Source organism: Podarcis raffonei, chromosome 16 (assembly GCF_027172205.1).
Source record: "Podarcis raffonei isolate rPodRaf1 chromosome 16, rPodRaf1.pri, whole genome shotgun sequence".
Lineage (NCBI taxonomy): Eukaryota > Metazoa > Chordata > Lepidosauria > Squamata > Lacertidae > Podarcis > Podarcis raffonei.
The window spans coordinates 16,924,952-16,940,840 of record NC_070617.1 but is presented as its reverse complement, the minus strand read 5'-3'; the positions used below and the strand labels follow the sequence as shown (position 1 = coordinate 16,940,840).

The 15,889-nt window shown below is 46.0% G+C and overlaps 1 protein-coding gene across 1 annotated transcript in view; it reads left to right on the top strand.

Moving 5' to 3' along the window:
• Positions 1 to 32: 32 nt before the first annotated feature.
• Positions 33 to 15,889, top strand: part of RNF115 (ring finger protein 115) — a 36,349-nt gene continuing 20,492 nt past the window's right edge. The window contains exon 1 of the mRNA XM_053370125.1: positions 33 to 279. Coding sequence (XP_053226100.1) covers positions 187 to 279 — 93 coding nt within the window. The 5' untranslated portion in view covers positions 33 to 186. The remainder of the gene's footprint in view (positions 280 to 15,889) is intronic.

Here is a 15,889-nt window from a genome sequence, read left to right as displayed (position 1 = left end):
AGAAGGAGAAAGAGGGAAGTGAAGTGTGGAAGTGTGGCGGCTAGAGCGTCCCCTCGGCGTTCCACAGCGTTCCGCTCTAGGCCTCGAGTCGTCCGTGTTGTCTGTGGCGGCGGAGCGTTGCTGGTTCAGGAGGACTGACGGCAGCGGCGACGACGACGACGGCGGCGGAGGGGGAGGGGAAGCAAAATGGCGGAGGCGTCGGCGGCTGCGGCGGCCGCCGTCTCCCAGCACCGCTTTTTCTGCCACAGCTGCAAGGGGGAAGTCAGCCCCAAACTGCCGGTAAGGGAGAGGCCGGGGCGGGTCTGTCTGAATATGCCCCCCCTTCCCTGTCTTCGAAATAACCACAAGCGGGCGGGGTGGGGGGAGGGGAGAGGGAGAGGGAGAGAGTTAGGTTAATTCGGGAGGGGGCCCAGGACTCCAGGGTCCGTTCTTGGGACAGGGTGGGGAGGTGACGTTGCTGAGGCCAGGATTCCTGGGTTCATCCTTTGAAAAGTGGGGGGGGGAGGGAAGATTGAGGCCAGGACTCCTGAGTCCATCTTTTGAAGGGGGAGGGGAAAGGGATTTGAGGCCAGGACTTGTTGCTTCATCTTTCTGACTGGAGGGGTGTCTGGGCTCTTTGGATCCTTTTCTCAGACTGATTGTGGAGCCTAAGGAGTTAACAACATGATCCTGTACCTTGTCATCTCAGGCCTAACCCTCATTGAATTCAACGAGACTAGACTCTGGGGGTCATGTTTATTCGATTTGTAGCATCTACGTAGTACTGTATGGTGGTTTTGTTTTTGTTTTTCTGAACTGAGTCTCAGTGTTCTCCTGCCACAATATGAAAGGGCAGGGATCTGATTGGAAGGGTGGGGGCGGGGAAAGGAGAGAGAAGGCCCTGTCCTACTTCCATTCACCACCAGTAATAGGAATGGTAAGGGATTTTAGGTTTTGAACCCCATGTGCAACGTGAATCCAATGAAGTGGGTGGTGGGGTTCAGTCAGACCACAAGGTCCTATTATCCTTTGCTCTCAAATGTATTGTATGTGGGTGGTAGTGGTGGTAATAGATTTGTTATTGCTGCTACTACTATGAAAGAGAGTTGGCTCCTATTCCTTCCCACCTTGACCAACACCAAGGTCTGGAGGAGGCAAAAGTGTATCTGGTTCCACTTGTGCCCTGTGCTGAGGGTAGAGAGCAGAGGGAAATCAGGGCACAGATGACGCTCAATTGTTAAGCCAAAATCACATATAGGCAAAATACATTGGGTTCAATGGTGGGTTCCTGGATGCCCACCGCCTTTTCACCTCCTTTTTATTTATTTATTTTAAAACTGCTGAGCGTGTAAGGTTGAAGTAGCAGGTTACCTGCATTATGTTGCCCATATACAGAGTTCTGAGGCTGAAAGTATGTGTGGAGGCTGCAAGGAGTTGTAGGGTTTGCTCATACCTGCACATCCCTTTCCCCCTTTCAGTGATCAGTTACACGACAGTGCAAGCCAGGGAATGGGGTTATTTTTCCTCCTGCCTCCAATATTATTTTCCTTTCTAAAAGAGTCGTTGGGAAGTGCAACAGGAATGGTGGGTGAAGCAAGGTGGGAAAAATCTGGAGTTCTCCTGTGTCTATGAAGTGGGAGGCTGATGGAGAATGGTACGGGGCCATGGGTCCACCCACTGGAGCCAAGAGACAGAAGGGACCAATGTCACGGTTTTGACTCCAATTTAGGAAAGAACAGATAGTCATGGAAGCAAATGCAATTGCATTCCATCATCTTCTCAGTCCTCTTCAAAAGACAGGTACTATCTTGTCGGGAGCGGAATGAGGGAAAGGGACAGAAAAGTGGAACTATCACTCTTCCTCTAGGGAAGAATGAGAAGAGAAAGCAAAACAGAATATTTTTTATCTTGCCCCATCACAAGGGCAAGAGGTAGGCAGGGTTGGAAAGTCCCAGGCACCTGGTTACACTGAGACCTGAAAAGTAGTGCCAGCACTTGGGCATTTTAAATTGGTTCCCCCTCTTCTGGGAAGGCAAATGCATTAAAAAAAAAAAGTAAATGCAAAAAAAAGGTCTACATCAAATTTAAAACCATTCTCTGATGAAGTCTTAGCTGTTCAGTTACAATATGCTCACTCACAATATGTTTGGTGAGTGAATTTCTTAGTGTGGTTCTTGTATCTAGCCAACCTCTCAATCAGAATTGATGTTGTTCACTGATTTGATTTCCTGTGGTGATTGATAATTGCATGTAGGCAACCAGGCAATTCTCTATTCTTCCTTCTGGCCTGAAAAGGCTACTGATGCTCAAAGGTTAGATGGAAGGTGAAGAGTGCCTAGTGTGCAGCTGTGTTTAATCCAGAACTGGAGCCTGATTATTGTCTGCCTTCAAGCAAAAGTAACACCCCTCTATGCTACTTTCAGAATGTAGCTGGGTCTTAACCAATATGTGGCTGCCTCCTTATGCAAGGTGAAGGACAGCTGCTGTTAGCAGTGGAGTCATTCCATTAACGCAGGATATCCATAGCTGTGTTGCAGGTTATCTATAGCTGTGTCCTGGCTTCTGGGAGCGTGGTGGAGAGACAGCATGTGGGGTGTTCCTGTGAGCTTCTGTCTGCAGAATTGAGAGGCCAGCGCTTTGCTTTCCCAGTTGGCATGGTATGGGGGAGGAGGTGTCTAAACTCCTGTCTTGCAGGAAGATATTTAAAAGGTTGGCTTCAGTTTGGTAGAGCACAAACTTGTTTGGTTGTTTATTTGAAACATTTCTATGCCACATATGAAAAGAAATTTAATTGTGTTTTCCAAAAGTGAAATAATATTTAAACAATTTAAAATGGAGAAATTGGTATCACAGAGAACAGGGTAGAAGGGTACAGTGCTCCTGGGCAAGGAAAGCCCCCCAAACAATTAAGTGTCTTCTGAAGGGTATTCCAGAGGGTAGTCGGCACCATGGAGAAAACCTGCTTCTCTACTGCCTCCAGATAACACTTTGCAGGTCATGGCATTCTCATAAGGCCTTCTCTGATTATCTACCAGGCCTGTATAGAGGAAGGAAGGCATTTTAGCACCAGAGACTCTGTGAAATGTACTGCATCACTGATGCATGTTGTGGGACCATGTTACAGAGACCCGTCTGTTTTGGATGCTTCCTTGGCTGCTGGACTCAATAAGCCTTGGGTTTCTGCCAGCTGCCTTTGACTGTAAAAACACGATCATGTCTGGTACCCTAAAGTATGCTGTCAGAGTGGACTGTGTTTGCCTTCATGGATCATGAGTTGGGCATACATGTTCTAAAAATAATGGCTGTCAATAGGTACTCCCCCAAGCCTCTGCAATGCAAATGGGCAGAATGCAAGATTTTTATGTGGGTGTTTGACGCAGATGAATATGACCCTCCTTTCTGGAAGGATTTTAAACTGGGGGAGTTGCACTTCTTGGCAACCATTCTTAATAATCTCCTCCCTTGCACTGACAGGCCTGTCTGGCGGAATCCCTACAACTTCCACTGCAGGGGATGTAAATGTGTGGTGCCTTGTCGTTCAACCCCCAATTGTGCCATCTGCAAAATGGAAACGGTGCCCAGAGTTGGAAAAATCCCAAAAACTTTGTTGCCCACATATTTGCTTCTGGAAGCTGCTACCCACCCACCACATCCCAAGCATGATTGGCTCCTGAAAGTTTGTTGACAGCACCTACCACCATTGGCTGATAAACTCTTGGAACGTAGAATCTCTCCTTCCACCCCTCGCAATGCCTGCCTGTCTCGTTAGTAGGGAACTTTGTAAATTTGCACATAGGTCCATTTCTAATATGTTAAAGAAGGTGCTAGCCAGGCTTGACAAACCCCAGGCCACCTGTTCTTCCAGAAAATTTCCACACACTGCCTCTCAGAAAGTGGGTACACCTTTGGAGGGTCAGGCAACCAGTAACATGATTTGGGCTCCAAAACGGTGGTTGTTCGTGGCCTGGATCTGGAATGCTTTTTCAGGCCTGTGTTATGGGTAGGAAGATGCCAGTTCAGCAATCCCGGCAACAACACCTGCCCTTCTGCCTTTGCTCTCACTGGTCTTTTGAAACCTGAGAAATGGTGCCCATGTCTCTGGGGAATTCTCATAAAGACAGTCCCTCTCTATTTCCAGGAGGAATTGTTTGTTTTCTGAAATTATGTTAGTCTGCTGGGATCATGCATCTGCTTTTTTCCGGCCCTCTGCACCATCAAGGACGAAGAGGCTCAAGGACTTCTTTTCAAAACCAAGTGTACGTGGCACCTCAGTCCTCTTGCTCTTGTTGCAGATATCGGTGCCAACGGGTTCTTAATCTGTAAGCAAGGAATCGGCTCTGAGAGAGGCTTTCTGACTGTGTTTCTGATGGTGCTTTCAGAGATGGCAGAGCTTTTGCTTTCTAGACCCTTGCGTCTTGACTGCCTTGCTTGCCTAGGAGCGCTCTCGCTCTCCCTCCCACCTCCCCGATTTATGCTTGTCTCCCTTTTCTGCTGCTGACTTCGGCAGTTTCGCTGGGCTGTGTTTCAGCTGCCCTTTTGTTTCAGTGAAAAAATGCTGTCCCAAACCCCCTCATGCCTTGTGCTTTCCATAGCTGCAGTTCAGGATTTCCTGATGTCATTAATGCCTTTTTTTAATAGTGCAAGAATCTAAGCTGGGCTAATCTCTGCAACACAAGCTTTAAATTGTGCTAGTGGAATGCATAACCTGAACATCTCAAAAGTTACTACTTGCATATAAATATATGCAAACTTGTATACAGGTCACATAATGTGAGTGAGCTTGGTGGAACTTCCTTTTTTCGTAAGAGGATGTGTCTGCCTATGCTTAAGGGCTGAGCTAAAACTAGCCATGCAGTTTACCAACAAAGGTCTGCACTTTTTATAGTTCTTTGGAGCTTCCCATAATACTGCACCACCCCCTGTGAGTCGTGTTTTGCATCCAAGGCTTGGATGAGAAATTACCAAGAAAGCTTTAGATTATTTTATTTTTTACAGTGCCCACTTGGGCTTCTTCCTCCCAAGCTCAAGCCCTTCTTTCACTCTTTAAATGGAAAATTGTGAACAGTAAACCTGAAGCTGGAGTTGAAACCTGAAAACAGAGCGTTTAGAAGTGGCTCTTGAACTGGCATGAAAAAGGAAGAACTACCTTGCAGTCAGAGCTCTCCTCTTGACAGTAGTCTTCAGAGCCTCAAAGGCAATTTGCTCAGTATATTTGGACAAATTCCCTCTTGACCTCAGTTCCCTTCTCTGTGAAATGGGGACATGAAAGACCTACTTCCCAAGGCGTGCTGAATGGGGGGGGGTGAACACGAGAATAACTTTCTGGAGTAAATGAGAGCGAGGCCCGTGGCCACCTATTGGATCAACAACAGAGGCGATATTTGAAGTAGGCCATCTTTGCAGACAATCTCACACAGGCTGAGACAGAGTAGACCCAGGGCACCATGAACTAACAAGGTCTCCTGCACAGAGCCCTTGGAAATCAATCAGAGATGCATGCAGGAGAACATCTAGCAGTAATTGATTATGTTTGTCATGGGGCAGGAGAGAGTGGTATTTGGAGAGCATTGGGTTTTTGGTGGGGGAGGGAACTCTGCCCAGCACCAGATAATTGGGCATCAGTTCATTCCTCATTCCCTTCCCTTGAAAGAGTAATCTGCACAAGCAGTAATTTCTTTTTTTAAGAGAGAAAGCACAGCTGCTTCAGTCCTTCCCGGGCCCTCCCTCTTCACAAAACTGCTGTGAGGTTCTGCTTTTCACTAAGTCATGTTGTTAGAACCACTTGTTCTGTTGCTCTCCTTGTTGGGGGATGGCTGAATGTGGGCTGGTGTGATTATGGAGCTCATGCACCAGGAGGCTGAATAGCTGCATTCTCTAGCTGCTGTTTTGAATCAGGCTGCCTGCTGCAGGTGTGTGCTGCATGCAAAGAAAGGGTGGGGTTTTTTGGGGGAGGGGGGCATTTTTAGATGTCTCATTCAAAACAGCACACTGGGGGTGCGGGGAGAACTCTGATACTGGCAACTAAGTCAATTGGCTGGAGGGAAAGTAAAATGATGGTAAGCGAGAGCATCTTCCCAGTGAGGAAAAGATAAACAGATTGGTGCTAGCTAGCTTACTTAGGAAAAGGTTTGTATTTCCTGTTTCTCTCTCTCTCTCTCAGGATTGTAAGCCCCTTGGGGCAGGGGCCTGTTTTGGTGCAAAAAGCAGGGGTAGTTAACAGGATACCCCCCAGATGTTGTTGACTGCATAAAAAGAGCCCTGCTGGATCAGGCCAAAGGGGGCCTATCTAGTCCAGCATTCTGTTCTCACCACAGCCAACCATGTCCAGACCCAAACACTTCTCCCTACTGTGATTTCCAGAATCTGGTATTCAGAAGCATTACTGCCTCTGACTGTGGAGTCAGAGTATAATCATTGTGGCTAGTAGCCATTGGAGGTTTTTAGGCAGAGATTGGGTGGCCATCTGTCAGGAATTCTTTAGCTGCATTACATCAGTTAGACTAGATGACCCTTGGCGTCTCTTCCAACTCTACAGTTCCGTGTTTTCAGGTACAAAAAAAGGTCTCTGCCTTCAAGAGCATACTGTCACATTTCTTTGTTGTTGTTGTTTCACAGTGTCAATTTGCAACCGTACAGGTAGGAAGAAATGGAAACGGTGAAGGTACTAAAGAGGTGGCCACACGTGGGGTAATGTTTAACTTGTGAGAATCTAATGTTGTTTCTTTCACTTTTGCCTGCAAGAGGAAGCTAGGAACTAGAAATATGAATTTCCATTGAAAACAAATCCCAGAGGGATTAATCTTTTGCAGCAAATGCAAAAGCAGTTCTGTGGTATAATTTAATGGCTCACAACCACAAGTACGTAAGAAAGTGGTCAAGTAATTGAGATACATATGAATTCTCAGGGTAAAGAATCTGGTTTTGGAAGACAGAGCCCAAATGCCTAAGCACCTTGACTTTCTCTACATGCTCACTAGCAAACTAGTGACTTTCACATTGTTTGGGGTATGGGGAGTGTTCTTTATGAGCAGATGCATAATGGCAGGTGAGCTTCCCTAGGTGTTGGCTTTCCCAGTGGGGCCATTCTCCCACTGCATAGCACAGCTGTCTGTTGTTAACGGGTAACTTGCAGCATATTGCCAACTTCAGTGACCTCTAGATATTTTCAGCTATCACTCCAGTCATCCCTGACCATTGACCCTGCTGGCTTGGATTGATGGGACTCACAGCCCCAAACATCTGGAGGGCATCAAGTTGGAGGGGTTCTTCAGCAGAGCATTCGCTTTGAGAAGGTTACGCAGCTTTAGAAATAATTGCTTTAGAGCCCTGGAATATTATGGGATGGGCCGCAGGTGGTGATGGTGTTCTCTTCCGCCGATTGTGGAGAGTCACCAGATACCTTTAAAACAGGTGTCAGATGTCTCTTAGAAGCTGACTGGGTTTTGGTAACAGAATCGGTGATCCCCCTCCCCCCAATAGATTATTCATGTCATTGCTGATGGCGGTCCTGGCATTGTACAATGTGAACAGTTCTGTGTCAAGGGGTGTGAATACAACTCATTGAGCAGCGTCACCACTGTGTTGTTGAACCTGCAATGCAATATCCACTTGTGGTGGTGCCAATACAGCTGACAGGCATGGTGGGTGAAATAAAGTGGTATGGGGGCTTCATTGTGTGACTGGACCCTGCTGATCATGTTATGACATTATGGGTTCTGATACATCAGTAATAGGCGACGGCAAGTTTAAACAGCTAGCTGCAGCTGCAGGGTCACAAAGATGTGCTTCAGTATAGCATTTAATTCACCAGTTATAGGACTGATTGAAGTTTGCAGTGCACTTGGGGTTTGGTCTCATGCAATTATGGAGGCAGAGTGGGTGTTGCACCTGGTTGAGTAATTATAAGATAGTATTCTTTGCAAAGAAGCACAAATAGCTCCATAAATACAGTTAGTAGGCACCTTTGCTTAACCTCTGGCGAGGGATGGGCAACCTCTTGCCCTCCTAGTGCTGCTTGACTCCAATTCCCAGCATCCCCTGATTATTGCCCATTCTGGCTGGAGCAGCTGGGAGTTGTAGTCCAAAGCATTTGGAAGGCACCAGGTTGGTGCAGGTTTCTCTAGGGCAGTGGTTCTCAACCTTGGGTCCCCAGATGTTTTTGGCCTACAACTCCCATGATCCCTAGCTCACAGGATCAGTAAATATCCTCATTTGCATGAGAAAATTTTCCACATTTCCCCCCATTCAATTCCCCCCCAACCCCATATCACTGATCTTTTCCGTATCCCATACACACATTTTATCATTCTTTATTTTCCATTTTACACATCCTGTAAAAGTGCCTCCATTGGATTTTTCTCTCTCTTCCCCTACATCCCAATCTTTAACATTTCTCATTTTCCCCCAATTTCATCTTCACAACAACCCCATTAGGCAAGTTAAGGCAAGGAGAAGCAACTGGCAAGGTTACAAGAAAGGGATTTTGTAGGTACTGTAAAGCTGGAAAAAGAGCAAGCCAAAGGAGCAAGGGCTAGAGCAACTCTTACGGCGAAAAGTTATGATGTTTGGGACATTTCATTTAGAAAAGGCAAGTAATGGGTTGGAGGTGGACATGACTGGTGTGGAGAAAGTGGATAGGCTTTTCTTGCAATATTTCAACCCAGTAATGAGTAGGGTTATCCAGTGAACCTAAACAGTGGGAGATCCTGGACTAACAAGAGGAAATGTCCTGTACAACATTTCAACTGAGGAAACCACTTCTGAAAGATGTTGTGAATACCACCAACTTGAGAGGCTTTAAATGGAGATTACACAAATTCATGAACGCTAGGGCTATCAGTGGCTACTAGTCATATGGCTGTTAATCTGGTGATCCAGTTGCCATTAGTGCACGCCATGCCAAATTCTGGCCGATCCACCAACATTCATTGGATTGCAAAAAACAAACACCAGACTTCTGATTGTAACCGAAATGATTCACTTGCTGTATATAGAGAGTTTTATGGTATTATTAAATGATATGAAATGGAGTTTCCATATAGAAACTTGAATTTGGAGGCGTTAATACAAAATAAAATATTTGAAAAGAGCAACTTGTACATGTTTAAATCTAAAGCAACTTGGAGCAATTGGATATAACTTGCATATGAACTCATAAGTGGCATTGACAAAGCAAGCAATCATTGTGAATAGCAGAGCTTCCAACTCCCTCCAGCCCATCTAGTTGTGAAACAATTCTAAGTTCCCTAGCATACTGGTTAACTAAAATTTTCTTGGTTGTCAATCTTAAGGATGTAGGCTAGGCCTTGTAGCAGTCCTCAGATTGAGGAAAGCATGTGAACTGAGGCAGATTTGTTTTTTGTTTTTTTTATTGCTCAAGGTGGTGTCCATTGTTTCCCCCTCCTCATTTAAACCCTACAACAACCCTGTGAATAGGTAAGACTAGAAACCACTGACTGGTCCCTGGTGAGCTTCATGACTGACTGGGGAATTGAATCCTCGTCTATCATGTCCTCGTCTGACACTTAACTCCCATACCAAGAAGAACCAAAAAAACCCCTTGAGTATACCTTTTATATCAGTCAGCAATAGGATGAGGAAGATGGACCTTTGCACTGAGTTTTCCATTAATGTTACTGTTCATGTAGGCAAACCCACATAAAACATAGACTATGAAATACCACAATCTGGGAGGTGGGGTGGTAATGAGCAACTGGGACCCTGCTGTATCAGCGGTTCCTCACACAGAGAACTTTAACATGCTTCCAAGAGCTTTTGGTTTGCTAGAACTTGTTATGCTTTCGCTTTTGTTTGGACGTTGGGCTTGCTTTTCCTGTTAATCTTATCATAAAGCCAAGGTCTCCACCTAAAGCTGAAGATATCTGCACAAGGGTCCAAGCAACCTCTGCAGGAAAGACCCAGAGATAGCCTAGTATTGTCCACTTTGATCCATCATGGCTGCTCTGCGATGTGCATGAAACACACACACACACACCCTGACTACTGGGTGTGATGAATACATGTGTAGGCCCAGCAGGGACCAGGTTAACAATGGCCATCCATTGCCTGCAGTATTGAAGGCAGCATACCTCCTCCTCTTCCATATTATTACTATTATTATTATTACATATTAAATTTGTATACAGCCCATCATCTGAAGATCACAGGGTGGTTCAGAACATAAAATTACAAAATGAGAACACAAAATTATTAATTAATTAAAATTTTATATATGGATGTTTTATGATGGCCTATCTTTGTAATGCCTAATAAAAGTTTGGCAAAGCAGAGTACAGAAAATACATAATAAAACAAAAACAAACCAATCCCCCCCCCCACAAAAAACCCAACCACTTATAAATGGACATAAAACGTTCATCAGCTAAAGTCTTGGTTGAAGAGGAACATTTTCGCCTGGCCCCTAAAGGTGTATAATGCAGGCGCCATCCAAACCTCCCTGGGGAGAGCATTCCACAAGTCACCAAAGACTCATGTTGTCATCCTCTGGACCTCTCCTGGAGGGAAACATGAAAAAGGGCCTCAGATGATAATCACAGAATTTGGGTCAGTTCATATGGAGAACCAGTGTTCTTCTAAAATTGCACACGGGCCAGGAGGTGGGGAATCCAGATGGAAGTCAGATCAAGGACCAGGCCCTCCCCCTTTTCCTTGGTCCTTTCAGGTATCCCCACCCCCTTGCAGCTCCCTAGAAAATCTGGTCAGTGCTGAGGCTTGGAAAAAATGTTTGCTGTTGTGGATCAATGTAGATTGGGTCACAGGATATCCTGAAGTGGTTTCCACTTTTGCAGAGACTGCCCTCTACAGTGTAGTTGGAGAATGTCTGATCTCCAGCTGTCACTGATGTTGCAATACCCGTTAGGCAAGGCTGTAATCGTGGGGTTGACACAGCCTGGCTCCCTGCGTCTAGATTTCAAATCTTCCTGATGAATCATAACTTGGCTGTGTTGTAAATAATAGCTCTGAGCCTTTCCCCTTGCTTGAGTACCAGCCAACAGTGTGGAATGTGGCTCTTTGTCCTGCTGGCTCATTATGATTGATTATTGCTTTACATATTCACATCTCACTTCCTCCTGCTGTGCAAACCACAGTGGTGTAGGTGTGGTTCCCACGCTGTCACCCATCCAGGTACTGTCCGCACCCAGACCAGCTTAGCTTCAGGAAAGTGGTGGACTCAACATGGACCAGAGCCTGCTAATGACAGGAAATACCCAAAGTTGAATATGCATGTATGGTTGACGTCTTTACCCAAGGTTGCCTCTGAGTGCTCTACCTCCAGTGGTTAGGTGGGTGGACACCAGAGGCAGGGCCTTTTTCAGTGGTGGCACTTTGTTTAACTCAATAGCCCACTTTGATGGCTTTTAGGCAGCAGGTAGAAACTTTACCAGGGCATTTGGTGGACATGATTGGACGTTCTGCTGTTGCCTCAGTTGGTCCTTTGTTTGAGTTCTGATTGATTTTTCTTTTTTAAATGCAATTTTTTTATTTAGCAAAATATTGCTTGACTGTAAGAATAAAACCTCTCAGCTGTTTACAAGACATGGGGCACATGTCAGCTGATGAGTTCTGTCAGCAGAAGCCATGCAAGGACTTCTGCTGTGTAACGGGACTTTTCCTCATCTCCCTGCAGTGGCCCCCCCCCGCCAAGTATTTATTTATATATTGCGCTTATATCCCACCTTTTCCTCCAAGGAGCTCAAGGTGTGGCGTACATTATTCCCCCTCCTCATTTAATCCCCACAACAACCCTGTGAGGTAGGTTAGGCTGAGAGGCAGTGATTGACCCTAGGTCACCTAGTGAGCTTCATTTCCAAGTGGGGATTTGAACCCTGACCTCATAGTCTGACACCCTAACCGCTATACCATATTGTCTTGGCTCGGGTTCGGTGGGAGAATCCAGAGCACAGGGTGGGGGTCATTTTAGCTGTCAAACTGAAATGCTTGCACTGATGAAATGATCAGAAGAGCGCAACATTAAAGTCTTCCTCATCATGTATATATTGCCTTGAAAACCACCTTCACAATTACTATTGAAACTTAAAAATGGAGGCACTAGCAGGCGCAAAACAATCCATTCAGACACCCTGGTAGATTTCTATCCCAGAATTTCATCAGAACTCTTGACATTCTTTTCAGTGGTGCATCTACACTCAAGAGAGCCAGAACTTTAAAAAGCTTTTTACGCAAACTGAGATTTTCAATATTATACAGCAGGGTTTGGGTGCTGGGCACCCTCCAGATGTTGCTTGGTTCCAGTTCCCATCAGTCTGGTCCATCATCCTTGCTGACTTGAGCTGATGGGAGCTGGAGTTCACTAGCCAAGGATGGTGGGAGCTGAAATCCAGTAACATCTGAGGGACCACTGGCTTCCCATCCCTGCTGTACAACAAGAGTCTCGGGTGGTGCAGTTTGCTCCATTCATTTACTATATATAAAGGTAAGGTAAAGGACCCCTGGACAGTTAAGTCCAGTCAAAGGTGACTATGGGGTTGTGGCGCTCATCTTGCTTTCAGGCCGAGGGAGCCGGCGTTTGTCCACAGACAGCTTTCTGGGTCATATGGTCAGCATGACTAAACCGCTTATGGCGCAACGGAACACTGACGGAAACCAGAACTCAAGGAAACACCCTTTTCCTTCTTGCTGCAGCACTACCTATTTATCTCCTTCACTGGCGTACTTTTGAACTGCTAGGCAGGAGCTGGGACGGAGCAACAGGCGCTCACCCTGTTGCGGGGATTCGAACCACCAACCTTCCGATTGGCAACCCCAAGAGGCTCAGTGGTTTAGACCACAGCACTACCCGACTGCCCCACTATATTTATATAAGAATGCCCAGTAGAATTGTTAAAATGATCCAATGCATTTAAAATATGGTGCCATGAAATGACATCCTAAAATAACAGCTTGTAGCCTAGAACTCATTGGGTGGTGAGCCAGGCACTCCTGGTGGTTTGGGTGTGTTCACATTAGGCATGTTATCACATTACATTAAATGAGTGTACACAGTCTGTGCGCACAGATAGTTGATCTGTGCAAATAAACAAGTGCACATTCCAGGATTATTATGAGTAAGAGTATTGTTTGTTTTTGAATGTGAAATTTGTAATGTATTTCCTACGTTGATTCATTTGTTGCTGGGATTTGTAAATCACTAAGATTTCTGTTGATATATGAAGCGGTACATAAATTTGCTAAATAAACGTGTAGAGGTGGTTTGTAGCTGTGTTCAGCATAACACATGAACTACTGAACTGTTTTCATCGAGAAAGGGCAGCGACTGAGTTGGTTTGAAAATAGTGCAGGGGCAGCAGTAGGTGGCAGGAGGAGGTTCAGTAGAATCATAGCATTGTGGAATTGGAAGGGACCTATCTCATCCAACCTTTTGCAATGCAGGACTCACAGTAGCTCGGCAATAACGCTTGGCATGGGTATTGTACATTTTTGCAGTTGTGTCTTGGAGGCCGTCGCTCACCTGAGGCTGCTAAGCAGAGTTTGCAGCTCTTGTGTTTCAAGGCCCCTTCCACACACAGCCGCTCAAAGTTGTATGGTAACCCTTTGCTCATACTGCTGCCCCACGTGGACACAATCTCTCTGTAAAAGTTTGCAACTGGGGCAAGAGTGGCTCTCTTCTTGCTGATCTTCCTCGCGTGTTGCAACCGCACTATGGTGAAGGGGTTACTCATCTGGCTCAGCAAGAGGGGGGCTTTAGCTGTTGTAGCCCAACAGCATCTCCTGGACTACAGGAAAAGGGTTTCAGGATTCCAAAGATGGCAGGAGGAGGTGTGAAGAGGAGCCCTGGGCTTTGTACTTATCCTCTCCCTCTGTCCCAAAGCCTAGAATAGTTTTACAGCCAAAAAATGCATGGCTCTCATACAGCTCATTTCGATGCCTTAGCTGAGCTGCCCTCCTACTGGTGCATCTCTAAACAATTGTGTTTCTGTGACTGCTTGGAGCTGCGTTTGCCCACAAGTCCATCCTTTTTGCAGCCTCGGGCATGGCGCGTTGAGTCTTCTTTGCTGAATGATGAGGCCGGGCAGTGAGAACATCTCTTGATGGCGGTTCTGAGGAACCCTTGTGAGTTGGAAGCCAGAACTGATGAATTGGGCCATGTGATTTGTGATGGAACTGGCACTTGAGAAACAAACGCAGCCCTAAGCCGGTTTTCATTTTATCAGGGATCTTCTCTGGGACTGATTCCCCTATGCAACAAAACCAAGTGTGTGATGCAGAGCGGTATAGCTGTCATTCTCTTACAAACTTCACAGCCCTATATAACCTCTGTTTTGAAACAGCTGCACAGCTTGCTAGTTCGTTTCTGGGCCCAGTTCACATTGCTGTTTAAAGCCTTAAATTAGACTCATGCCCCAAATACCTGAAAGATTGCCCCCTATCCTACAGACCCTATTGGGTGCAAAAATCAACAGAAGGGGCCTCTTGGTTGTTCCACCACCCACAGAAGCTCAGGGGGGCAGGCACAGGAGATTGTCTTCTCTGTGGTGACCCCTAGGTTGTGGAATTCCCTCTCCATGGAGGTGTGTCTGGCACCTGCATTGCATAGCTTCTGGCGAATGCTGAAGATGCAACTCTTTAGCCTAGCTTTTGACACTTGAGGTGTATATTTTTAGGACCCACCTTATTTCGGTCATGTTAAGTTGTTTTGGAATGATTTTAATATTGTGTTTTAATTGTTGTAACCTGCCCTGGGACATAGGGGTGAAGGGTGGATAATGAATTGTATTATTAATAATAATATCTACCATTTCAGGACTGTGTTCTCTGTGCTTGATCATTATGATTGCCAATCCTAGTAGTGCCAGCCAATCCTAGTGGATTCTGCAACCTGTATAAATGATTGGCATAATTAGTTTTGCCTGCATCAGTCTTGTCATCTTTTAAAAAAGCAATTTGCATAATTTATTCCTAGTTTGAGCAATCAAGGGGGGGGGGAGAGAGAGACAGAGCTCTATGCAAGGCACGGAAAGTCTCTCCATCTCTCTGGCTTCTGGGCTCCCAGCTGTCACAGCCCACGTCCTTCCTTTATTTATTTACAACATTTTTATGCCACCCTTCATTGTGTCAGATTTCAGGGTAGCGTAAAGCATGAAACAAAGGCAAAACACGCAACTTGACGACATGCAATAAAAAAAGGGCAACACTGGATAGGAATGAGCATAAGAAGATGCTTCCAAACATTCTGTCCGCAGGACACACCAACAGGATTTAGCCTTTGTTCAGAACTTGCCTGACCTTCCCCTGACCAGGTAGCGAAATCACTCCAGATTCTTATCCAGCATTTCACATTTTCACTTGCCCCGACAAATACGACAAGTGGACTGCAGAGTTGGGCAGTAACTGTCTCAGCAGTTGTACGGGGTCTCCCTCCCCACAAGCCACTGCCTCCGTGCCCCTCTCTCTGCCGGGCCACTTTGTTGCTGAGGTGCCTGGAGGTGTTTCAGCTGCAAAACAGCAAACTTCCCTGCAGGGCATGTTGACGGGATACCACTTTGGGTGCTCGAAGTCATGATGCCCCAAGCAACCAAGCAAACACCACCCTGTCAGTCTTTCCTACAGGGGAAGAGCCACCATGATGCAGTGGTTAGAGTCCCCAATTGGCCATGAAACTCAGTGGATGACTTTGGACCAGTCACTCCCCCCCCCAAGCTTACAACACCAGGTTGTGGTGGGGATGAAATGAGGAGGAGAACCACATACGCCACCTTGAGCTCCTGCTGGCATCCATCAGCAGCAGTTGCAGGCCCTTATCAGAAAGCCTTTGTGTGAAGAGATAATGTGGAGAGTGATGGGGCAGACAGATGAGCTGCTTAAACTTGACAGAATTCCTGTTTTTATTTCTGTGGATGATTGAGAGGGCTGGCAACTCAAGGTGACCCCC